General features: G+C 46.3%; 1 protein-coding gene across 1 annotated transcript in view; it reads right to left on the minus strand.

Annotated features, from left to right (window-relative positions):
* The window catches only part of LOC126540678 (DNA (cytosine-5)-methyltransferase PliMCI-like), a 194,573-nt gene that overhangs the window by 121,053 nt on the left and 46,468 nt on the right, over positions 1 to 27,052 (minus strand). The window contains exons 9-11 of the mRNA XM_055076227.1: positions 24,217 to 24,329; positions 21,139 to 21,228; positions 16,468 to 16,619 (exon numbers count right to left, since the gene is read on the minus strand). Of these exons, the coding sequence (XP_054932202.1) occupies positions 16,468 to 16,619; positions 21,139 to 21,228; positions 24,217 to 24,329 (355 nt within the window). The remainder of the gene's footprint in view (positions 1 to 16,467; positions 16,620 to 21,138; positions 21,229 to 24,216; positions 24,330 to 27,052) is intronic.

Here is a 27,052-nt window from a genome sequence, read left to right on the forward strand (position 1 = left end):
CCTCGATCACTTCCAACCCATTTCCCTCACATCCTGCATTGGCAAGGTGATGGAGCACGCGTTCCTCTCCCGCATCAACCACCACCTCGAGGACACTGGAGCCTACCCACCCACTATGGTGGGCTTTCGGTCACACCTCTCCACTCAAGACGTCATGCTCCAGCTCTACCACTAGATTATCAATGACCCAACTAGTGGCAACCGGGCCATCCTCGGCCTAGATATGGAAAAGGCATTTGACAATGTATCACATGCAGCAATACTGAGCTGCATAAACAAGCTCAACTTGGGTGAGCGAAGCTACAACTACGTCAGAGACTTCCTGTCGCGCCGCTGAGTCACCCTCGCGGTTGGCAGCATGACATCCGACGAACATGTACTAGGAAGCACCGGTACTCCTCATGGGTCGGTCATATCCCCGCTCCTTTTCAACCTCGTGATGCTGGGTCTCCCGGCCTACCTCGACGAGATCGATGGCCTCCATCCCGTTTTGTATGCAGATGACACCACCCTGTGGATCAACAAGGGCAGTGACGGTCAGATAGAATGCACCTTACAAGCAGCGGTCTCTGCAGTCGAAACCTACCTCCAAGACACAGGTCTCCGACTATCTCCACTCAAATCGGAGCTGCTCGTCTACCACCCGCACCGCCGGCCGAAGCCTACAGCCGAATCGCGCCAATGTGACGACATAATCCTCTATACGCAAGACGGCTCCTGCATTCCCCGAGTCCCGAAGATACGCATCCTAGGCATGCATATAACAGCCAACGGGTCAAACATAGAAGCTATTCACAAAATCGAAGGCAAGGTTACAGCGGCTGCCCGCCTAATCAAATGCATTACAAACAAGCACATTGGCATGAAGAAGGACAGTGTCATGCACCTCATACACTCTTTCGCAATCAGTCACATCACTTATGTGGCTGCCTTCCACAACTGGAATGTCACCGAAAGGGAGAAAATCAACACCCTTATACGCAAGACTTACAAGATCGCCCTTGGCCTACCGGAGTCCACAAGCACTGCTCGTCTGCTACAGCTGGGGGTTGTTGGGGTCTCGGTGCTGACGCCCGTTATTGCCAATGGGTCGCAAGCCCCAAGGGTAGCGTTGGCCTGGCGGCCTGGGGCACTGGAAGCATCCGAAGGTCCCGGCAAAGCAAGAGAGGACTGGTAACAGAACAACTTGTTTATTCTAACATAGCAAAAGAGCGGCCGGTCAGGTCGACCGAAGTGAGAGACGGGAGAGCACGTAACTCAACAGTACAAATCGGAGCCTCTCCTCTGGCGTCCGGGGGCAGCTGCTCTTATACTCTCGGCGTCGCGGGCCAGAAGGAAGGTCACGGGATGAGCCCACGCGACGGCGGAGCATGAGCCCACGACGGCGCGCACGGTCGAGCCGAGAGACATGGTGAGCCGAGTGTAGTGACGCATCGCCAACCCGCCGACGGACAGACCTGCTGGCTCCTCACTTGGGGAGCTCCGCTCCCCGGCTGCCGCGCTTTGACAAACGTGGGCACACACACACACACGCACATACGAAGACACGTGGCACTGAAACACGCCTGGACACGCTTGGCGGGGAGGCGTTGCGGCGGCGTCGAACGGGCCAAATGTCTGCCGCTTTGAGCGAAGCCCCGGCGTCCGTTGCATCCGCGCCGGCTATACCGCGCGTTGTAGGCGAAACGTAACAGACCGCCCCGCCGGGGGAAGGAGATCCCGATGGTCAGGGGACTGCATCCGCTGTCCGGAGGGATGTCGCTCGATGATGCTCATAACCGAAGTCGGGCGTCCTTTGGCGTTTCTTGAGCGCAGCGCACAGAGAAGGCCTCGTTCTCACGTTCAGGTGCACACAGGACACTGCAAAGTGACTTCGGGAGAGTTGACATTTTTGTTCTCGTTTCCGGCAAGCGTTAGAACTACGCCGAAAGTCAACCGCTCAGTCAGCAAGCACGGCACAACCCTCACTAAGCCCTGCCAGGCTCTTTCCCCTTTTATACTGCTGCCTAGTTCCTTACAGTAGTTTAGCAGCACTCAGAACGCGTCCACAAATCGGAAAATTGCACTAGAAAGCACATCATCACTTTGAAACACTACACAAAAGCAATAAGTTAAAAAAAAATCCTGCCTCAGGAAGAAAAACATCAGTAACAAGCAATTTTGAGGCTGATTCCCACGTTAGGGGCTTCGACTTAAGCCATCGGCGTTACCGTTGAGACTCCCCTTTTTGTAACGCACCTCAAAGGAATATTGTTGCAAAGCGAGGCTCCAGCGCAGGAGGCGGCCATTTTTGGGAGAGATGGTCTGCAGCCATTGGAGAGGGCAGTGATCCGTTTCAATGATAAACCTCGAGCCGGCTAGGTAACATGACAATTTCTGAACGGCCCACACGATACACGCACACTCTTTCTCGGTGGCGCTATACGCCTGCTCACGACTCGTCAGCTTACGACTAGCATACAGGACGGGGTGTTCTACTTCTCCATTTTCCCGTTGGCACAGTACAACGCCCATGCCTCGCTCACTAGCATCACACTGAACAACGAACCCTTTTGTGTAGTCGGGCGATCGTAGCACAGGCTGGCTTGTTAGGGCGCTCTTTAGGGCGCTAAAAGCTCTTTCCTTTGTCTCATCCCAGACGACTGTTTGCGGCTCTGTCTTTCTTAGAGCATCCGTTAGGGAAGCCGCGATATCAGAGTACCTGGGGATGTACCTCTGATAGTAGCCGGCGACACCTAAGAACGACCGAATATCGGTCTTCGTGCGCGGTTGCGGGAAGTCTCGCACAGCGGCCACCTTTATTTCAGAGGGGCGGCGACGACCCCGACCAATCACGTGTCCGAGGTAGACAACCTCGGCCTGTGCTAACTGGCACTTGGGAGCCTTGACTGTCAAGCCCGCATCGCGCAGGCGGGTTAGCACTGCCCGCAAGTGCGCCATATGCTCAGGCCAGGATGCGGAGAATATCGCTACGTCGTCTAGATACGGTAAAGCGAATTCTTGCTGTCCCCGCAACACTTTATCCATGAGGCTTGAAAAGTAGTATGGCGCGTTCTTCAAACCAAAACTCAAAACTTTAGGACGGAATGTCCCCATTGGTGAAATGAACGCCGCATACCTACTAGCCTCTTCTGTAAGTGGAACCTGCCAATAACCCCTGACAAGATCTAGGGTGGAAATAAACTGAGCGCTACTCACTCTCTCAAGGCGCTCCTCGATGTTAGGGATCGGATAAATTTGATCCTTAGTGATGGAATTAAGCCTGCGGTAGTCGACGCAAGGACGAGGTTCCTTGCCCGGTACCTCAACTAAAATCAAAGGGGAGGTATAATCACTCTCACCCGCTTCAATAACACCGAGCTGTAGCATTTTCTTTACCTCAGCCTCCATAATATCGCTCTGGCGGGGTGACACCCGGTACGCCTTGGATCGTACTGGCTCTGGGGAGGTAAGTTCTATGTCATGAGTAAGGACAGAAGTCCTACCAGGCCTCTCAGAGAACAGACCTTGAAACTCTTGTAAGAGCTGGTGTAGTTCGGTTTTCTGCTCAGGCGACAGCGATGCTTTACTTATTAAGTCACTAATGACTTGATCGGTGTCTTTCCTGTTCGTCACTGAGCCTAGTCCCGGAAGCTCGACCGGAAGCTCTTCGGGAACGTTTACCATCATGCACACCACTGCTTCCCGTTGCTTATAGGGTTTGAGCAGATTACAGTGGTAAACTTGCTGTGCTTTCCGCTTTCCTGGCAGACTCACCACGTAGTTAACGTCCGACAGTTTTTGAACAATCCGTGCTGGGCCCTCCCACTGCACGTCGAGTTTGTTCTTTAGCGATGTGCGCAATATCATGACCTCATCGCCCACCTCAAAACGACGGGCCCTGGCTGTCCGATCATAATAAACCTTGGCCCTCTGCTGGGCCTCTGCCATTGCTTCACCTGACAACTCCTGTGCCCTTCTTAAACGTTCGAGGAGCTTAAGCACGTACTCTACCACGACTGGGTCGTCGCCCCTGCCTTCCCATGATTCTCGAAGCATGCAAAGCGGAGATCGCAGCGAGCGACCGTACACCAGCTCAGCTGGCGAAAACCCCGTAGCCGCATGCGGCGCGGTCCTTAATGCAAACATCACTCCAGGCAGACACAGCTCCCAGTCAGTTTGATGTTCAAAACACAATGCTCTCAACACGCGCTTCATGACGGAGTGGAGCTTCTCAACGGAATTCGACTGGGGGTGGTGCACTGAGCTGTGTAACAGCTTTACCCCGCACCTTTCGAGAAAGGCTGTCGTCAAAGCGCTAGTAAACACTGTGCCCTGATCTGACTGGATTTCTGCAGGAAAACCAACTCGCGCAAATATGGACAGTAGTGCATTGACTATCTCAACTGAGCTGAGTTCTTTAAGCGGCACTGCTTCAGGGAACTTTGTCGCTGGGCAGATCACAGTCAAAATGTGTCGGTACCCCGTGGCTGTTACCGGCAGAGGTCCCACTGTATCAATAACGAGCCGTCTAAAAGGCTCCGTAATGATAGGTACCAACTTCAACGGCGCCCTCGATTTGTCCCCTGGCTTGCCCACCCGCTGACAGGTGTCGCATGTCTTCACAAAGTGGTCTGCGTCCCGAAAACACCCTGGCCAATAGTACTCTTGCAAGAGACGGTCCTTAGTTTTCTTAACTCCTAGGTGTCCGGACCACGAACCCCCATGCGACAAGCGCAACAGATCCTGACGATAGCATTGAGGCACGATCAGCTGATCGAACTCCACTCCCCTGCGGTCTAGATACTTCCGGTACAGGACCCCACCTCTTTCCACAAAGCGAGCATTTTTCTTGGCGATACCTTCCTTGACAATGCAGCGTATGTTTTCTAGGCTGCCATCCTTCTTTTGCTCGGCTATCAAAGCCGACCGGCTGACTTTTAGCAACCTGTTAAGTCCGTCTGACGTAGGCGCGATGAGCAAATCTGGAGACAGCTCTTCTAACTTTCCCGTGTCGGGATTTTCCTCTCCAGTATCTGGTGCCTTTAACGCTACAGGCGCAATTTTATTCAGTTCGGGCGTGCTCTGAATATCAGCTTGCTGCACCTCTGACCCTTTCTCATTGTTTGACAACGTCGGTCCCGCAACTACCGCCTTTGCAGCGAGCTCCCGAACCTTCGATCTGGTTAAGGCCTGAACGCTAGCCTCACCAAACAAAAGCCCCTTCTCGCGCAGGAGGTGATCGGACCTGTTCGAAAATAAGTACGGGTACTGGGGGGGCAGCATAGATGACACTGCGGCCTCCGTCTCAAGTGCTCCGAAAGGTCCTTCAATAAGCACTTTTGCTACCGGCAGACACACGCTATGAGCTTCCACTGCTTGCTTGATCCATGCGCACTCGCCCGTGAACATATCGGGTTCTACGTAAGAGGGGTGAACTACATCCATTGTAGCTGCGGAATCGCGAAGCACTCGGCACTCTTTCCCGTTCACGAGGAGGTCTCGCATGTAAGGCTCGAGAAGCTTCATGTTCTCGTCAGTGCTGCATAAAGACAAAAACACGACTTTTGTTTTTGTTTCTGGACACTGCGCCGAAAAGTGACCCGGCTTCTGACACGTATAACACACGCGCACTTGCCTCATCTCGAACCGCTTTCTGCGTTCGGCTTCGGCTGCCGCCGTCTCCTCACGTTCGGTCGGACACTGCGCCGAAAAGTGACCCGGCTTCTGGCACGTATAACACACGCGCGCTCGCCTCGTCTCGAACCGCTTTCTCATGGGCGTGAACTTCGGCCTCTCAAACTTGGAGCCAAATTCACCCTTTTGACCGTCCTTAGCTCCACGAGCCCGACGCGTCACAAACTCCTCGGCTAGCTCAGCGGCTCGAGCCACCGTACTAACGTCTGGCCTATCCAAGACCCAGTACCGCACGTTCTCAGGTAACCGACTATAAAACTGTTCTAGCCCGAAACACTGCAGAACTTTCTCGTGGTCACCAAACGCTTTCTCTTCTTTGAGCCACTCCTGCATGTTTGGCATAAGCCTGTAGGCAAACTCTGTATATGACTCACTCTGGCCTTTCTCATTTTCCCGAAACTTCCGACGGAACGCCTCCGCTGACAGCCTGTACTTTTTTAACAGACTCGATTTCACTTTGTCGAAATCCTCTGCCTCCTCTCTATTCAAGCGAGCGACTACGTCGGCCGCCTCGCCGGGTAGCAAAGTGAGCAAGCGCTGTGGCCACGTTTCCCGAGAGAACCCCTGCTTCTCGCACGTTCGCTCAAAGTTAACCAGGAACAAACCAATGTCCTCTCCAAGCTTAAACGGCCGCATCAGGTCAGTCATTTTGAACAATACTCGTTCTCCTGCACCGTGTGCCTGACTTCCATTACGAGCGCGTTCCATCTCTAACTCGAGACGCTTCATTTCCAAAGCGTGTTCGCGCTCTTCTTTTTCTTTCTGTTCTTTTCGTTCACGCTCATCTTTCTCTTTCTGTTCTTTAAGTTCGCGCTCCTGTTTCTCTTTTTGCTCTTTAAGTTCGCGCTCCTGTCTTTTTGCCGTCTCCCTCTCCTCAATGGTCTCAAGGCATTCCGACAGCTCGTCATCCTCAGCTTCTAACTCAAGAATAGCCCTTAGCAGTTCTGGTTTTCTGAGTTTGTCTGAGACATCCAGACCCAACTCTCTTGCAAGCTCCAGCAATTTCGGTTTGCGCAACGACTTCAAATCCATGGCTGCTCTGAATGCTGCTTTCTCTACTGCCTACTATTGTCTTGCCGCAAACTAACCCGGCAGCAACGACAACCACAATTACCAGCTCTGTTTCTGACACTAACAAAAGCCTGGCAAAACTCAGAAGAAGAAAGTCCCGCACTCACCAAACCTCGCAGCCAAGAATTCCGCGCAGTCGTTCCGCTGCAGGCAACCAGTCATCACACAGGGCTCGTTGCACTGCTCCCGGATGGTCGTTGTGCTGCTCAGCATACATTCAACCGCATCTCTTCGCTGCTGGCCTCCGTTGTCGCGATCTCACCGCTGGCAACCAGTTGTTGGGGTCTCGGTGCTGACGCCCGTTATTGCCAATGGGTCGCAAGCCCCAAGGGTAGCGTTGGCCTGGCGGCCTGGGGCACTGGAAGCATCCGAAGGTCCCGGCAAAGCAAGAGAGGACTGGTAACAGAACAACTTGTTTATTCTAACATAGCAAAAGAGCGGCCGGTCAGGTCGACCGAAGTGAGAGACGGGAGAGCACGTAACTCAACAGTACAAATCGGAGCCTCTCCTCTGGCGTCCGGGGGCAGCTGCTCTTATACTCTCGGCGTCGCGGGCCAGAAGGAAGGTCACGGGATGAGCCCACGCGACGGCGGAGCATGAGCCCACGACGGCGCGCACGGTCGAGCCGAGAGACATGGTGAGCCGAGTGTAGTGACGCATCGCCAACCCGCCGACGGACAGACCTGCTGGCTCCTCACTTGGGGAGCTCCGCTCCCCGGCTGCCGCGCTTTGACAAACGTGGGCACACACACACACACGCACATACGAAGACACGTGGCACTGAAACACGCCTGGACACGCTTGGCGGGGAGGCGTTGCGGCGGCGTCGAACGGGCCAAATGTCTGCCGCTTTGAGCGAAGCCCCGGCGTCCGTTGCATCCGCGCCGGCATTACCGCGCGTTGTAGGCGAAACGTAACAGGGTATACAACACGCTTGAGGAAATAGTGGATGCGCAAAGAGCCTCTCAACTCGAACGCATGTCTCTGACATCCATGGGCCGGTACCATCCTGCAGAAACTCGGCCTCAACTACCACGTCCAACACGGTCAGAAACAGGTCATTCCACCCAACCTCAGCGACACGCCGATTGTCGCCCCTATCCCTCGAAACATGCACCCCAAATTTAATCAGGGCCGATGCCAGGCCCGTGCCAAGGCACTGCTGCGCTCCTTGGGTGGAAAGAGGACTACGCGCTTTGTAGACGCCGCAGAATACACACGAGAACACCGGTTCACGGTGGTAGTCGTAGACGTTAGCTCCCGGCTTATGCACGCGTGTAGTGTCGCAACGGAATACCCCGAAACAGCGGCAGAGGTAGCGATTGCACTTGCGCTTACCGACCCCCTCTGCGACGTAGTTTTTAGCGACTCACAATCCGCAGTTCGCAACTACGCGCGGGGGCGCATTTCCTCCGAAGCTCTCCAGATACTAAAAAAAAGCTGGTCGACAGCACTTCGATAGCACCACGATCATGTGGTTTCCAGCGCACGTCGCCACCCCCCACCGATGAGGGCCCCCCTAACTTGAACGAGGTAGCACACCGCTCTGCGCGAGAACTGACCCGCCGTGCAGAATCAGAGATTGCCTCTTCGAATTCGGAACTCCTGGTTCAAAACACGCGAGAACACTTGGTCAGGTATAATGACATCACCAAGCACTACCAGCTAGGCAGGCGGTTGCTGCCCCCGCCTCACCCCATGCTGAAACGTCGCCAGGCAGTCGTCTGGCGACAATTGCAAACACAAACCTTCCCCAGTCCGGTGCGATTTCAGCATATTTTCCCCGTGCAATACCCGACTGCTCTTTGCAAATTATGTCAGGAAACTAGAGCGACACTCTCACACATGTTGTGGGAGTGTCGTGTTATATCATCTACAATGGCAGTAGCTCCGGAGGCTCTTGCGTCGAAGTGGGCCGCCGCTCTGCGCAGCTCCAACCTCAAGACACAAGAGTGGGCTGTCCAGCAAGCCCAAGAGGCGGCGACGAGGCAAGGCCTCGAAGTCCCCTCATGGGAGACCTGAGCCCGGGTCGTCAAATTTGCTGGATTCAAAATAAAGTTGTTTCCATCCATCCATACTTATGGCTGGACAATTTGGTACTGATTCATATTAACTGCACAACAATACAGGGACTAATGGAGAACACAAGAAAAATGCCAGAAAAAAATGTAGAAGCTACCGGTATGGATAGTGATGATGGCTGCCAGATCAAACACAAAGATTGCTACAGGTCGTGCAAGACTGGCATGGTTACCAAGTGCCGTTAAGCTGTGGCAAGTCATACATCAGCCAAAGTGGTTGCTGCAACAACACTAGACTTAGGAGAGCATGAGCTGGCCCTCTGCAACTCATCTAGCATCCATTTAGTTGATACTTGTAGTTTTTGCGGCTGTAATACTTTGCTAACAAACACGTGCATCCTTCCGTCTGAAAAGCAAAAAACTAACAGGGAAGTTATAGAGGCATTTCATATCAGAAACATGGGCGACGCATGTGTCAGTCAGCTTTCAATCACATCGTCAGGTAAATAATTTGCGTTTTTGCCTAGCACATGTCGCAATGCACATTGAATTTCCTTAACAATTGTGTAACTTCGGCCTTTTCAAGGGTTGAAAGAAATTCTTTTCTGTTTAGTACTTCCCTGTGGTGTTCAATTCTACCACCTGATGACGAAGTACATAAGTGTCAAATTTTCCTGAAATAAACCAGTTGAGAGATTGCACTTGCACCGTCTTTTCTTTCTTTAGTCCCCATGTTGTTGTAGAGTTAATGCGAACAGCTGCACAAGTCTCCTGCCACCCCAGCTGCCACCGCGCGCTTCTCTCCATGAGAGAGACACGCCAGCCTCGTGCGCATCTTTCCCGTCGCCCTTCCAACCCTCCGAACACGAATGGGCTGTGCAAAATAGCTCTGCTCCGCGCCACCCTCAGAAACACAAATGGACCATGCCAACTGCGCTAACAACACTGCCGGCGTTTCTCCTAGATTGCTTGCTCGGCCCTCACAGTTGGTTCTTTATTCTATGGTCCTCACTATATGCAATTCTGCTAATGGATCAAGTTGCTTGTGCTTGTCTTTGTTCATTGTGTCGAAGTTGTCCCTGGCCACATTACTTTTCAGCCTCGTTTGACTCGCCACTGAAACAGAAGATGGCTGATCCGCCCAGTGATCATCAGCAATGCACGACGTTGGCGGTGAAAAGGAAGTGCATGGCTACAGGTTTGGAAACGAAGTGCTCATAACCGATGAGGTGATCGTTGCGATCATGCTTGCATCGGATAATGACAGTGACGGCCTTGAAAGCAATGCTGATGTGGTAGGGCAGGCTGCCTCAACATTGTCCCCACGGGAGGTCCTGTAGATGATTCAAACACCTCATGGGCTTGTTTTCACGAGGCACCTTCAGCTTCACTACCTGGAGCACCCGAATGCCTTGAAGAAGGATGTCGGCAAGCTCTGCGTAAAGCAAGCAAGGCTGACGGACACAGGTTTTCTCATGCAAGCCAGTGGGAAATAGGTGGCAAGATACTTGTAGCAATCTCGTTCCAGGGTTTCTTCTGGATTTCTCAAGCTGAGATGCTGCTGCGGCAACCTTCCCGAATTTTTTAAATGGCGCCTTTTGGGGCCACCAAAGCGATGCCTCGGCAGAGCTCGTATGTCAGCGGTTGCCCGTGACCCTTCTGTGCAGTTGTTATAGCAGCGTCATCCTTGAACGCCAACAGCCACGGCTCGTTAACAACACGCAATCGGAGCGTGCAGGAAGCGGAGTTAAACAGTTAAACGAGTCAACACAATCAGAAGCCAGATCGAGGAATGTGGAGGGGAGGAGAACTGAACTCCCCACCATTATAGTGTTCTCAGAACGGCTATGCCATCCCCCATTTTGATTTGTTTTTCATGCAACCTGGTTATAACAATTATCAGCCATAACAATGGAATTTTCATGGCACTTGAATATTGTTATAAGTGGGTTCGACTGTAGTACACAAGTAGTGGTAAGAGTGCACCAGACCGAAGGGGGAGCTAGTGGTGACTCTCTTTCCTAACATGGCAACCCATCGTCGACAGGAACGAGGTGGGGCAGGTGCTGATGTTGCCCACATTGTGTACCGCTTTTGCTGCGGTAGAAGTCTCGGTGCGGTGCGCCATCAGATTCCTCAGTTCAGCCGAAAGGGGTCGGCAGTTTCATGGAACTTTGAAGGTTGTCAGCAGATGTTTGAAGCCCAGCACAAGGGTATCCACTTCAGAAGAACGAGTGGGAGGGGGGGGGGGGGTGCCCATTGTCTTGATGATAGGCATGCAGTGTGCCACAACACCGAATAACGGCTCTGGCTTTTGGCTCAAGGTTACTTGAAGGTCGCTGACAACGGGAGCTAAAAGCATTTCATGCTTAAAAATTGGTGTCACTGCTGTGTACCAGTCCGAATAATCGACAAGACTGGAAAATCAGGTTGCGAAAATTCAGTCAGCGACTGCATTAGTATTACAGTTGATTTCCATTAATTTGACCATGACGGGACACCTCAAATTGATCTATTTATCCAGCAGGTAAAATCAAACAAGACACAGAAGAAAAGCCGAAACAGACTGCGGATTCATTTGGCAGTATTTTCCCAATGCTAAATTGCCCCAGAATCAAACATGCACCCATTTTCAGGGTGTCTACTAAGCTGACATTTTTAAATTCCTTGAGTTTTCCAGATTTTCCCTGAGTGCAATGCGAAATTCGCTTAGTGACACAGAACTCTGTATTGTGTCAAAACGGGCTGACACTATGTTGCCCGATGCTGTCACTCTCTAGTAAGCACGTTAAAAAATTTAAAAAAAGGCTTAATCTAGTTTCAATAGAGATGAGTAGTGTTTATCTTATTTAAAAAAACGCACAAGGGAGGCATTAGTAAAATGAAGAGCGAATAAAATATCTTTTAAAAAGTGGCAAAGCTTATTGCAAATACGAAAAAGATGGTAAAGCCCATTGAAAATCAAGATTAACTCTTTCAAATAGAAATAAAATGAGATGCATACAGAAGCAAATATTTTCAAATACGAGCCATTTCTATCAACTGACAGCAATCTCATTGGTATGAAGACTGAACTTTGTCACAAGTGCAATTCTCTCTCTGCAGCTGGAAAGTCAACCTCAACTGTTCTGACATATTCTCAGCCTGTGCACAATGCCTGTGTTGCATTTCACTGCTTTCAAGAGTTTATTTTGGTTTGGATAAGGGACACCTGCATCGCGGCATCAACCAACACTTTGTTTTTTGAGCTCAAGCTCCTTAAAAGAAGCGGCGGCACACTTCCTTTCCCATCATTCCTAAATGCGTCGGTCCTTTCTGTTCTCGTCCTCCTTCCACCGCGCGTTCGCCCCATGGAACATTTGAAGCATTTTCTTAGTCAGTTGTACAGTCAACATCCAAAAAATCAGACAGTCCGAAAAAAATTAATGCATGTCTTTTACTGCCCTTAAAGGCTCAAATCGCCACAGGCACCTCCGAAAAAGCTCTGAATGTGACAGGAGAGGCCAGGTGCACGCGTGTATAATTAATGAATACATACTGCGTTTCGTGTCAAATGGCCCTTCCCACGCTTGTTAAGCTTCACAGCAAATTTCGCGTATGCTTCAGCGCTTAAGATTTCTCTGTTAAGGCGGAGCTGACCTTCAGAAACCGGCATTATGCAACGTGCCGGGGTCTGTGCCATTGCTGACAGCAGCGAATTCTCTCAATGAAAAACACAGCACAGAACAGCAAGAAGCTCAATAGCGAATGTCAAAGCAGCTCGGCCTAGTGTTGCGCAGTGTAGGCTACGGATGCCAGTGGACCTGTGTGCAAGAGCGCCAGTTCAAGGCAGCGAGATAATCAAAATGGCAGCGGTGGTCGTTTTGATTAATGCCGTTTAAGACCTGCAGTCATGGCAAAAAGTCTGGAAAATTGGACGGCGAAGGGTTCGGGCATTTGAAATTTCAGACGTTCCTATACATTGACTCTATGGAATACATGGTGGTGCCGCAAAGCCGTCTTAATTATCGGGCATGTCCCAAAAGTAGGGTGTCTGGAAAGTCGGTCGTTGACTGTAAACTGACAACTCCTCCAGCCGACAACACGGCGTCAAAGACGATTCATTACGATATCTCTGTTACTCGAGCCAGCATTCGCGCAACTTTCATTCCCTTTCAATAATGTTACAGCTAATTTTCCCAGATATAAGCACAAGTTCCCCAAGTTTTCCCTGAGTATTTCCAGACAATGCAAAATCCCTGAGAATTCCCGGTTTTCCCAGTTGGTAGACATCCTAATTTTCTATGTGTCCAAAGTATAAAACTAATGTAGAAACTACATTTAAAGCTCCAGAACAAAGTAAAAATTTATTGCGTACCCTAAAGTCAAATTGTCGGCCTACCGTAAAAACCGGACTATAGGCCGGACAGGAATATAGGTCGATCCCCCAACTAACGAATTCTAAAAATGAAAAAAAAAAATATTTTTCTATGGGAAAAGTACCGAAAGACACCCTTACCTTAAAACAAATGCGACTCATGCACAATAGTGACAGTATTTATTTAAATGCTGCTCGCTTGTGCACCCGGCCAATTTTAAACAGTATCGCACGACCATTGACCTGCGTGCTTGTCAGCACCTTATTAACGGCGCTGAGCGATGAAACAAACGAGATACGCGCATGTGTACATGTGCGCTTACTTTCGCTATTTCGCCACTCCATGCTGTGACGATAAGGTGCTGGGTGCTGACAAACACGCGGATCGATGGTCGCCCGATACTGTTAAAAATTGGCCGGGTGTACAGTACGCAGAAGGGCACGAAGTGCGCAAGCGCTACTCTGAATGAGAGCAACGCATTTGATTAGAGTGGTCCGAACTAGAGTCGTATGACGAGAGCTTCTCGCTGCCCAGTCCAGAGGCGCGTGCGATCTCTACCGCTTTCAAACGGATGCATTCGGCTGTCACAGGCAGCGATCTTACACGCAGCTCCCGGAAGAACTCCGCAACCTTGTCTACCAGTTTTGCGGTCTGCTGCGGTCCGCCCACGAAATGACGTTTTCTGTTGGTTTGCTGCTTCTGGTCTCTGCCAGTACCGAATGCTCTTTTCAGATACTCCAAATTCGCGCTGTGCTGCGAGGTCGCCGTGGGCTTCCGCGCACTCAATCGCCTTTTTCTTGAAGGCGACGGTGACTTGTCGTCGGCTTCTGCTCATTTTGAAACAAAATGTGAAAAAGCAGCCTTTAACCACTATAACTTTGTGACAATGTAAACGCAAATTGGCGGTGCCACAATGTCGCCACCATAGAGTTTCCTACAAAAATTACTAGAGGGAACTCTGGCGCTAGTGTCTACGGGAGCTGCAATGGGAGTGGTTGTCCCAGCATGGGAATTATGGGAAGTACATGGATTTGCCTAAGCTTCGTCCTTTTGGCTTCAAACGGCTTTGTGATATTGTAAACTCGTCATTTTCAACAGTATAATGCGCAATAAATAATTAAATAGACATAATTAAAATTGCCCGACGGCAGGATTCGAACACAGGAACTCTAGCACAGAAGCCTGATATTGAAACCATTAAGCCACGGACGCATGTATTGACAAGCGAATGAAACGCCTTTATGAATTTATCGCGGGCATGCCAGTGCCTTGAGACGCTTGGCGCGTTTCGATTCGGCCACCTGGACAAGCTCAATCTTGCAATTAATAGCAATTGTACGTGTTCCCGGCGTCTTTTGCACTTCGAAGAATATAGATTGCGCCGAAATATACGACAATAAGATTTACATAGCGTAACATACAAAGCCACAAGAACATCTGAATTCACAAGCATGAAGATCAGACAAATCCATGTACTTCCCATCATTCCCATGGTAGGACAACGAATGCAGCGCCAGAGTTCCCTCTAGTAATTTTTGTAGGAAACTCTATGGTCGCCACGACGCGCTGCTGCTGATGGCGATGGCGAAGGCGCTTCTTTACTTCATCCACCCATTGTTGCAAGACTTCCGTAGTTTTTCCGCCAATGTCCGGTATATAAGACGAGGGTCGACTTTTCGAATAGTTTTTTCAAAAAAATTTCGACCTATATTCCGGTTTTTATGGTAATTTTCTTGAAAGAAAAGAGGCGCATGTTAGGATGGGGTAACACCGTAATCAGACATTGTGAGCTACGGTTATTGCTTGAAAATCCCTAGGGCAGGCCAAAAATTTAGTCGAACACACTTATAAGGATACCACCTCTAAAGATATAACAATGAGCAGCCGATGCACAGCCAATTTTTGTATGTGTCCTATGGTAAAATAACTGGCTTACTACAATGTTCCCATACCATGTTATTGGTTATAACAATTAAATCTAGCTACTCAGTGTGTGTACCAAAAAAACCTAAAATACAAAATCCTCTAAAAACATAACGCCAGCCACACTTGCAATTGTGTCATGCACCCTACGTGGAACACCTTCATTGCATCATATCGCCTCCTTGTGCACCCCTCTCCCATCTTTCTTCTACCTTTTCACCGACGACGTTGGAGGGGTGGAAGGCAGACGGGAGAGGGGCAACAAAGGTGTGCTATGCGCAGTGCGTGGCACAAAGACGTGTGTGGCAAAGTGGTTCACATTCTTTTATTTTTCCTGGATATAGCATTTCTTTGCTCTCCGGCGCAGACACCCAAAAGGCAGATTTAATTGTTACAGCCAATAATACGGCAATACGGCATGAGAAGGTTGTAGTAAGTGGTTTATTTTACCACAGAACACACAAAAAAGTTTGCAGTGCAGCAGCTGCTCATTGTTACATCTGGGTAGTGTTAAAACCCGTAATGCTATATGTGGGTTCGTCTACATCTTTCTGTCTCAGTAAAATGTTGGTCCCCTATGTTTTCTTCATGCAACCCAGCTATAACAATTATCAGTTATAACAATGGGATTTTCTTCATAGTTGATTATTGTTATGGGCAGGTTTGTCTATAGGCATTTTTGACAGGAGATGACATATATTCAACGCATTCACTGTCCCCTAAGCTCTGCCGTGACAGACACTGCCACGCCACTAAAGGGTCACTACTGGGGTAACCATAGAGTTCAGGTGCATGTGTACTGACTGGTCAAGTTCAAATTATGCAGTGAAGACCAATTTCAGGATCGAAATAACAAAAGTCAGGGCACATAGAATTGCTATGGCACCGGCCAAGACCTTCGGCCTTAATCAAATGAACAGGAGTCAAGTTAACAGAAGTCTACTGTATCTTCTAATTAAGTTCACACTAAACTGCATGCAAATGAAAATTCATAAAGTTGTTAATATGATAATCATGTACCAGCTCTAAGAAATCCAGTATTTTACAATAAAATCATAAAAGTTTGCAGGTATGTCACTGTCAGAGTGCAAGTCAACATGTTAAAACAGGTTGCTACTTTTGCAATGGGATGTTAAGAACAAATGGAAGTACAGTCCAACCTTGTTTAATCAAGTCACATTTGACACAAAAATGGCTTCATTATATTTGATATTCAATACAAGTACACATACTGATAACAATGAAACAAAAACATTACCGTCAGATTTATGTGAAAGGAACACAAGCTAGCTTGTTATATTGGCATTGTAAGCATTCCTTTTGCAGCTGCAATGATGCCTTTTTTCTTAGGTATATTTTTTCCTAGAACTAAGCTCTTGATAAGACAGGCAAAACACTTATTTGTTAGGAATACTCACCTGAATAACTTTCACAAGATTTTCATAGCTACAGTCGGGGTCCCCATTGACAGCGTCAACCACCAACTTTGTTAGATACATCTTGCGACGCAGCGGCTTCACAAAATCAGCATAGACCTTGTGCTCATTGGAGATGTAGTAGTCGGCAGAATCTGTCAAGATACGAAGTCCTGCATACTTCAAGTGGCCCTTTAATAATTCACAAGCATTTTTATCATCAGATCAAGGGTGGGATGTTGCCAAAATGCGCAATGCAACCTGCATTATAGGTGGGATACAGTGAAATAGGTGATTTGCAGTTAAATGGTGCGTCAAAAGCAGTTTCTCATCCGTATACAATTTTTTTCCTGCCACTGAAGCTGTACGTCTTTAAAGAATAGAAAGAAAGAAAAAGAAGTCCTGTTTATTTGAGACAGATTATCTATCCCATCATGCCTTCTGTACTTGCATATTCTTTTAACCTCTAGACATTTTTGTAGCTAGGCCTTCTGTTAACTTGCTGTCACTGTCAAAATGTGCAAAGGAGCATCCCTACTGGCACTTCTTTGAATGACTGATCCCTTATAGTACATGTCTCGTTTAATATTGTCACGTAGTAGTGACAGTGAATAATACAGCGGCAAATCTGTGAATGGCGAAACTAACTTTTATTGGCCAAATCGTGCTCACAAAAGCAAGTTACATTTAAAGCAGAGCGATAGCGGCGAACATGGTCAGCGATCGTCGAAATATGATCAGTGGGTCAAGCGCTTCAACTTTTATACACTATTCATCGAAGGTTCCAGAAAAATCGCTGGTGCCTGCGTGTCTTCCAGAAAATACTTCACAATTTCCGTCATGCATACATGCAATCAGCTTACACAGGTTCAGTGACAACAGACAGCAGATAGACCCATCAATAATATTCGAGAAACTGCTGATACATAAAGGCGTGTCCTGCGCTGAGCGATAACATTTGTCAGACTTTGAAACGCAGTCGCCCGATAAAGATGAACATGTGCACGTGTCAATATATGTATACGAATAAATATAAACGCTCATTCACATTATCTGTTTTGCAAGCATAATTTTTTTTTTCTGTATGTCGATGTAGAAACGCAAAATTAGCAGTAACCCAGTTGTCTCAGCCAAACAAGCCTTGATGACCAAAAACCTAATCTATTATTTAACACTTGTAATTTATACTAGATGAGAGAATGCGAATCTCAAAGCCAGCATGTTTAGCATGATACAAACACTGGTAGCGCAAAGGAAGAGCCCGACCCACTGCGCACAAATCAACGTTGCTGGTACCTCAATTTGGTCAATGGCATCATGGTCAAAATAAGCACAAGAAACCATTGGTATTTGTCGGTGCTCAATGCAAGCACTATACCTTCACTAGTGAAAACCTGCCATGTCACAGTGCTTAGAATGCTTGGCTTGAAAACGCATGAAAGTTTCTCTGATGCCAAGTACTATGTACTTTTCAGTCCCAAATTAATATTCAATGTTTTTAAAGTGTCCAGATTTATACATATTCCAGAAACATAAAACAATCCCTGGAAAAATAAAAAACTTGGGCCTGTAACATTTATATTTAAGTCTATCTGTCAAAATAATAAAAATTCATTGATTACGCATATTGATTTGTAATAGATGATGCGTCATAATATATATATTATAAAAAGAACTGAATCATTTGTTACCTGTCGATGTGCTGATTATCATTCAGTAAAGGGCCTTAAAAAATTGAACTCCGGAGTTTTAGGTGCCAAAATCGCCCTCAGATTAGAGAGGCACACTGGAGTAGGGGACTCCAGAACAATTTCGACTACTTTTAATGAGCACCTAAATTTAAGTATGCGGGCAACTTCATTTGGTGAAGGTAAAGTCTGCAAGTTTCATCCTATTTTTGATTGTGAGAATCAAAGGCATGCAACTTTTTTTTTTTTTGCAACAAATTCAGGTGTGCATTAGACTTGAGTGTACATCTACTATGAACCTGTAAAATCTATGCGAGCACCAGATTCAGGGGTGCGCTAGAACCGTGTAAATATGGCCAAATAGTACCCGACAGACAAATCAATTAACTGTCAGTCCCGTCATGGTCGGATCAACATAAGTTGACTGACCCTGTAGGATATCTTTCTCTGAATTTCTGCCATGACTGAACGAAAGTGCACTGAATGAAGAAACATAATCCGCTCGTTTCCTAGCACATAACTAGCATGTCCATGCAACCTTTAGTAGGCACATATTAAAGACAGCATCAGCTGTTAAGCGGAACACCTTCCTGATATTCACTATTTTCTACAATCTCCCTCAACTCCGAGAAAAACCCAATACTACCCGAACGCCAGAAGTTGGCCTCTTGCTTTTTACGTGTAAGCTTTTGCATCACACTCGTAGTAAAAAAAAAGAGCCCTTCGAGAAGACTCCTCAGTTTACATCTGACCATGACATCACGCGTCATGCCACGACTGGTGAGGTACTCTCACATGCTTGCGTTACATCAGATTCGCTCAGTCTTCTCGACAATGCTTTTAAATCCAATGCATTACCTTGGTCAGCTCAAACGTATGCCACACATTTCCCAATTGTCCTAGCAACATGTTGAAGCCGCCATGGGCACCTAGAGGGGCTACACCTCAACAATGAAAAGTTTCAAGCCACTAAGCTGTTACCATTTTTCTCAAAGGAATTCTTTTAAGACTTTGAAAGAACTCTGGAGCTTTGGAAGCACTTTTACTATTTCTTAACCATTAGGAACTCCTCACAACCTTCACATTTTAACCAGGCAGCTTTTACAACTCCCAACAGTAGCTATACATACTTTTCTGTAACTGCAGCAATTTTTATCCAAATATATCTTGCTTAGTTCTTTTGTAGTAGTTGTTCAAATGCTGCACACCTCTGCTTAAAGCTTGTCATGTACAGATGGACAAAAGACAGAGGAGTAAAACCTGAACAGCTAAGGCTGTAAAAGGCCCATTTTATTACTGAAACTTGTAACAGAACAAAGTGCTACAGAACTATATAAAAATGCCACATAAGCCCTAGCATGGAGGTGTGTAACCCTTTCTAGTCCAGTGATTCCTGTGAGAATGAATGTTTCGCAGGAAATATCCAACATCAAGAAAACCAACAAAAACGGTTTATGAAATGCGAGTGCCAACAATGGCAATGACATAGTTTGTTGACATTGTGCCGCAGATAAATATGGCTCCCCTTGAAATTTCATGAAAGTATTTTGAAAGTACATTACACGGAGGTTCAGCCTTAGCATTGTATTTTTGGAGCCTGCTTCCTAATGCTTTGAGTTGCACATAATTGGTCTTCAAATAATCTGTGGCACTGTTTCACACCATTATGACTGCGAATTGAAAAATGTGAAGAGCAGCTTGCTGCTTACAGCACATTGAGTTATTGGCAGTTCAGGAGAAAAACCTTCGATTCATTGCCAAAAGCTCTAGTGGGAATTTTTTTTCCTCTGACTTTTGTCATTCAGAAGCACATAACATAAGACCTTTATTAGATTTTAAAGATACGGACCAGAAATGGTTGAAGCAGATATGGATAAGTTGGACCATTTCAAATGAACAAATGCAACATGCCCATCACATGGCATTAATTATCTTTGCTAAATAGTTTTGCACTGAGTGTAGCACGCATCATAGAAGAGCAGCATCCCAAAGCCCCTATATGACACCAATGACACAAATATGCACTGCATAGCAAAACACAAAGAACAAAACGATTTATCAGCACAGCTTTTTTTCTCATGGCCAATGATTGACAATGCCATCATGTGTTACAAGATCTGTCAAAATATATACAGAGAAACATGCATTGTAGACAAAGCCAATAATCACTATGTCAAATGTACGGAGAAAGAGCAGAGTTTTAAAAGTAAATACTCTTGTACCAAAGTGGAAAGAGCAAAAAACGAAAAGACAAATAGAATCCCGATTTTAAAGTTTGCTTTTCCACACTGTCCTTTTGTTACGTGTCACCCACTCCTTTATAAACACATGGCAAGCCTCTCTGAATGACTACTTTCTGCAGCTGCTGGCAGGCGACAACAAAAGTTAATGCTTGCACCATCGCGGCTTGCATCCCCATAGATGAAGGCAACTTTGAATTTTTTTCTTAATAACCAGGCAATGAACTGGTCCAAGTGTTAAGCTCAATGACGTAGACTCTAAAATGCAATATTTCTGCAAAAATTGAGCAAGAAAAGTGCAGCGATAAGAGCAAGATCTTTTTTCGAGTAATCCAAGTAAAACATGCATGCATTGCTGTACATAGATTGAGCAGGGAAAGTGGTGGCGCTGCAGGAAGGTTAGAATAATCAAGCACATCCAGGAAGTTGGTCAGTGACAGTAAACAAATTCTCCCTCTTTGGCTTGCCTTGACTATGAGCAGCTTTAATGGAAATGAGACTTGCTCACCAAAACTGATACTTTCGAGCGCACATTCACACCTTCACACCTGTTCACACCTATTCATTTCGAATACTTTGAAAATTCCAAAGAATAAAATTTGAAGAGAAGTGAACATTTAATAGCATAATATATTATTGAATATTCACACAAGCCTAGTCTACACGTGCCTATCATGCTTTGTAAGACAGAATGACAATGACAAGAAAGAATATAAAGAACATTACAGACAAAAGGGAAACCATACCGGTGCTGATGCCAATCACAGGTTTCTCACCACTGCCGTACCCAGTTAGCCACCAACATCTTATTGGCCCAATACCCTTGCATTCAATGCCTGGAAAGCGAAAAGCACATTCAGGTTCAATAACTTTCAATAACGTTCAATAACAACATTCAATAACCACAAAACTGCACGACTATATTATTCAGTTACCAGAAATCTATCAGAATTTCTAGACATAGTACATTCAAAGCTTTGTTTCCAAGCTAACAGACAGGGTCAAAAAATTGCCTTCATTTTTATTTGTTTTGTAAAGAAACAGTGCCGACTTTCTATAGGATGATCAGGGCAGCAAACATTCTGACAGTCAGAATGTTTGCAGTGAACACCTGTTCAATGAAGCTACCTCTATAATGAAGGATTTCTTATGTCCCGGCTGAGTGCCTACCTTTAATGTGTATTGTGTGTACCTCTACAGTGAAAACCACAACAATGAATTTACTTTTATTATTTATATTCATTCATTCATTCATTCTGCAGGCCAAGTTTGGCCCAATCAGGAATGGATTACAATGTTCACAAACAATAACAGCAAGTCATTCTATACAGTGAGAGATGCTTGCACATAATAATGAATTCAATAAAATAAACACTGAAGCAGTAAAACAGAATGCAAAATTAAAGGGCCCCTCAGCAGGTCTGGCCATATTGAGATGACAAGCACTGTGCATAGAATGCGCACTAATGATCATGTTTGCTGAGTATTATATTGCTACATGTCGCGGAAAGAGTTGAAATTTCAAACTGAACACCATTTGCCCTTCTCGCGAGCGCTGTACTCCAAATGGGAGGGATGACGCATACGTGAAAGTGCTCCCACGTACAGGTGTCCGTGCTGTGGCGTCACTTGTAGCGACACGTGACTTTGAGAATTATTCAAGGCAACATCTTTTATTTGTGTAATCTGTTGCTTCAAGAGATGAATTAATGTTTAGAGAAATAATAAGACACACAAACAGAATGTCTGTGTGTTTGTGTTTTGCTTTGCACCGTAGCAAGAATGTACTTTCGTTTCTTCTGCTCATTCCCACGTCGTGAAGTCGCGCACGCAGGCCCCAAAACTACCTATGTAATTTTCTACAGTGTTCCAGCGTGATCATGCTGTGTGATCCGGTTGTGTCTGCCTCGGTGTTCGTGTAGCACTGACTTATACCGCTAGTCAGGTGTTCTCTTGCACAGCGCACAAAATCGTGTGCTGTGCGAAACGAGACAAATGCAACAGCTCACGCGCGACACCATCAGTGGAAATGTACCATGCAGAAAAAAAGAGAGGGAAAAAAAAATGAAGGCGGGGACCATGACGTATGCATCACACGATCCTCGAGCTCTGGTATGGGAGAGCGCAGGAAGGAATTTCACTTGCGGAGGCTAGATGGGGCAAGTGGAGAGAGTGTCTCTCTTGGCAGTGGTGCTTATCTCCTAATATCATGGGTTCGTGGTACTGAAATGTTTTTATCTCGGCTATAAATTAGCTAATTTGTAAAATTCTTGCGGCAGAACGCTCCTTAAAGGGCGTGTAACAACTTCTAACATATAAGCAAAATTTTCTATGTGGCCTGGTGAGGGGGCCCTTTAAAGGATTGTTAAGTGAATGAGTTTGCTATATGCATTACATAATAATAAGGTAACAAATGATGTATATATATATTATGTAAAATACGACCAACAGCAAACTGCAAAATAGAACATAACTCTTTCGTGCTGAAAAGTTTTTCAAGAGACTGAAGTATGTCATTTGTATTGCACATGTCATAATGCGATCATTTCCAGTGGGATAATTTTTGCAAGAGGAGTCTTTGAAGGAATTGGTATGTGCGAAAATAAGAGTTAATCTACAATGATAGTGATGTCTTATAGGTCGCAGGTAATCTCTAATGTAATTTGAAATAATGTGTTCTAAATGTTTTATGACATGCAGGTGAGGGAAATTGGCCTATAGTTAATTAGACAGGTACGATCATCTTTTTTTAAAATCTGGTACGAATCTGCCTCTACAGCGAAGGAATTTAAGTGTCCCCAACAGCTGCTTTGTCACTTTACAATGAATGCATGTTATGGTGCAATCACTGTGCTCCATAGTCGCCACTGAGCTGTGGTGTGCACAGGGAGCATTGATCGGCACCATGACAAAGACCATGTAGGAGGGTTGAGACTCTGCAGTGGCTTGGTACGCCGACCCCCACACCTTCTCTGTCGACATGATGACCTACTCGGAAGTGACGAGCAGAGCCTCACTGGTCAAACACCAAGTAGCATCTACGCGGGTTATCATTACCTGTGTAGACGTCGGTTATGCCGTGAGGAATTTAGGTTTCATTCTAGACTTACAAAAAAGTTCCAGCATCCCGAATGTTTCAGAACATTGTTTTGTACACTAGCCTTACCACAACTAGAATTTGTTTCTACTGTGTGTAATTCTATTAGTAACCATTAAAGTAACTTAATAGAAGCTGTCCAGCACCGATTGATTCACACTTACTATGACAGATATGTAGTATTCATCGATGCTGATACTATGACTACTCAAGCCTGTTAATTGACTTAAGTATGCTTTCTTTGTGTGACAGGAGGCTTGCGCGTGACAAAGTTTTTGCAACAAGTGGTGTGTGGGCTGATTGATTGTCGTATCTTAAAAGGATTGTTGCAGTTTTGGGTTCTGTCACTGACAACCGGCAGGTGTTCCGGTGTGTTTTACCTTAATCTTCCTCTAACTTGCCCCATTACATGGCTGCAGCAGATGTACAAAAGCAGACGTGCCAGTTCATCTGACATTGACATTTCCAATTGAGTGTCTGTGTAAAGTTGGCACAAAGGATGCTTGATGCAAATGAGTTTGACAAGCACATCTTTTTTCTTAAGGTTATACAAACTCATGCCTTGTATATTTACTTTAGCATGCGAAATTGGTGGAAATACTGTTCTGTGTTCATATTTTATTATGCCATGCTGTTGTATGTGCTAGTTACCTGTCGCCAAGTCTTTACAGCTGTTGGCAGGCACTGAAATAAACAATAAGCAATAAACAGTGATAACTGTACCCACCTTCCCTTTCTTCCTCCCACACTGGTGAAACTTGTGCTGACAAGAAAAGATTCACAGAGTCGAGCCTCTTGGGTAGGTCAAGGGCAACAAGGTGCTCACTCTGGTCATAAACCCTGGGACAGTGAAAAACCAAAGGATACATGCTGCATAATCTACATAAGGTGTCGGCTATCACATAAGAGTCTGTGGCATGCTTCTTAACAAGCATACCAATGAATTGGCAAAACAAAATTGTGTAAGATGTTTTAGTTGTCTCACTACAGCTTGTGCCACAATGCTGACAGCCAAGGCACTCCTTCTAGTAATTCACTCGCGAGAGGCAGCAATGTTGCAAATTGAAGTTCCCAATGGAACCATTCACACTGGTTTGTGTCAATTAGTGTATTGTGCACATGCTACCACATTGTGCAGATTTCCTTTATTATCACACGTAAAAATGCAGTGAAACAAAACAATTTTCCAATTGTTTATCCTGCTTTTCTTTTGCTCTTTATGCCTTAGTACTGCATGCACTGACTGTCTGTTTCCATGTGGAGGTCTGAAGTGGTTTTCAGACAAACACCTGCACATTGCACCCAGTGTAAGTTGACCATTGGCACACTTTGGATCACTGTTCCATAGGCGCTGACTACGGTGGGGCTTCAGGGCCTGACACACCTCCTAAGTTTTTTGGAGAGGGGGGGCTTAGAGCACCTCCCCCGGCACTGCCGAAACCTCCCCCCTCTCCCTAAAGTGTCATTACCAGAATTCTGTTACCCACATCCTCTGAGGTTTCTTTTGAGTTGGCTTTACCTATCACTTAAAATTTTCTTGTGGCTAAAAGCTTAGTGCATCATTGTCGCTGCGGATGTGCACATCTTATAATTCATAGTTTCGCTTTATTTCTGCAAATCCTTACAGTAAGAGGACAAGCGCATTAGAAGCACCAGCGGCGGCAGCTACCTCATCCATGAATTAATATGTTGCTGTATGTTCACAGCACTTCAAATTGCTTTGCGTGCTTTTTTGATCCTGAAAAAAACCTTCAGACTTCAGTGACCACTTCTACAGAGTCTTTTATCAATGGTGCGCGAAATGCACGTGAATTATTTGTGTCTCAGAATTGCTTCTCTGTCCAGTAGGCAATGCTAACGACTCAAAAGAAAGGAACTCCTACAACAATTTAACCATTTATTCGGGGTGGAAACATCCCCACTTGCACACAGAGGCCATAAATATATATATAGTTCACTCAGTAACCGAAATGAGGCCAAGCTGGATTCACTCGAAATCAAAATCAAGCGCAGTCATGCACAGAAGCGCCTATACTCAGACTCACAGTTTAAAAAAAATTAAAAAAGGCAGCTCCAGTTTTGCTGGGAAGGCGAAGCAATATTAGTGATAGCGAAGTATAAAACAATTACGCCCAAAAATATTCTTACCTTATAAATCCATGTAAGGGCCGCACCCATGTAAGAGCCGCACTCACAACTTGACAGCCAATATTAAAAAGAAATCCAACCAAGAAGCAATCACGTTCAGTGCGCTGATTGCGATCATGCTTAAGAGAGAATTTTTGCATGTCTCTACTAGATGGCAAGAGGAGGCGATTGCAGAGGCTTACGGTGGATTTCATACACGTAGTTGGAAAAAATAGGCGAAATGGCATGGTCACATATGAGGCTCGTCAAAATCATGACAAGAAAATGCGGCCCTTACATGAGTCTATACGTTAGTTATATCAGCCATATAACTTGTAGTAAACAATTCTTTACTAATTAAAATAACAAGCATAGTGTAATGCACAGACCATGTAAACCTGTAAATAACTCGCTGGATGACCAGGAGCACTCACTGCTGCAATGCTAGCGTTATGAAGAATGCCGGCAGTGGGGGTGAACGGTTTGTACAGCTGTGCGATTCACCACGACTCCGCAAATTTCTGCTTATTTTTATGTTCACTACAGGATGGCTTCTGTCAGCGATCTCCAATTACCACTTTCTCCTAGCTTAGACTACGCAATATGCAGCGCTAGGAGCACCCAAAGACATCCCGGGAAGGAAGACAGCATGGGTGAAGTTAGCAGCCATCCATACTCGCCCTTTATCATTGCACCCACCAATGAATAGCAACAATTAGATACGGCCCACGGGCCATGCAAGTGCCAGCCTCACCACAGTCATTTGCAGCTACGGCAGGGACAAGGAGGAGACACGTGCTCTCCTTTCCAAGTGCACATTTGATCAAATGACCTCCAACTAACCCGAATACTGAGCACGTGGGAATATAATGCCGATAAAGCCGCCATCTTCTTTGGCGTGCTTCTTCTTGCACCCATGATGCATGGGTCACTCATTCATATGGCTTTTGGACTTTACACGGAACATCACGGCGTCGATAAGAAATAAAAAGAGAAATAGAAAACATGCGTCGAGCTCACTTCTATCGTGGCTGCGGATGTTGCAATGTGCACCTGCTAAAAACACAACGTGAGCACCAAAGACAAAGCTAACAGTGGGCACATGGCTTATCACTACTTCACCAGAACCTGTCTGACTATGACAAAAAAATTTATTTTCCACTGTATAAGCACCAGTAGAGACGTAACACTAGGCACGTGGGAAGACAGCGCATGCAGAGGGACCAGCCATCTCGGATTGCAAAACTGAACCCGGCTCAGATTATCTCCAAAATAAAGCGCACGGTCAGCATATGTAGTACTCCTCAGACGCACAGACAGCCAAGCGCAGTCACTACAAACTAGGAGAAAAGGTGCACTAAACTGACAGATTTGGCGTAACTGGCCGAATCTGATTCAGCATAATGACTTATTCAGCGTAAGTGAATGATTCAGAA

This window comes from Dermacentor andersoni, chromosome 2, assembly GCF_023375885.2.
Source record: "Dermacentor andersoni chromosome 2, qqDerAnde1_hic_scaffold, whole genome shotgun sequence".
NCBI lineage: Eukaryota > Metazoa > Arthropoda > Arachnida > Ixodida > Ixodidae > Dermacentor > Dermacentor andersoni.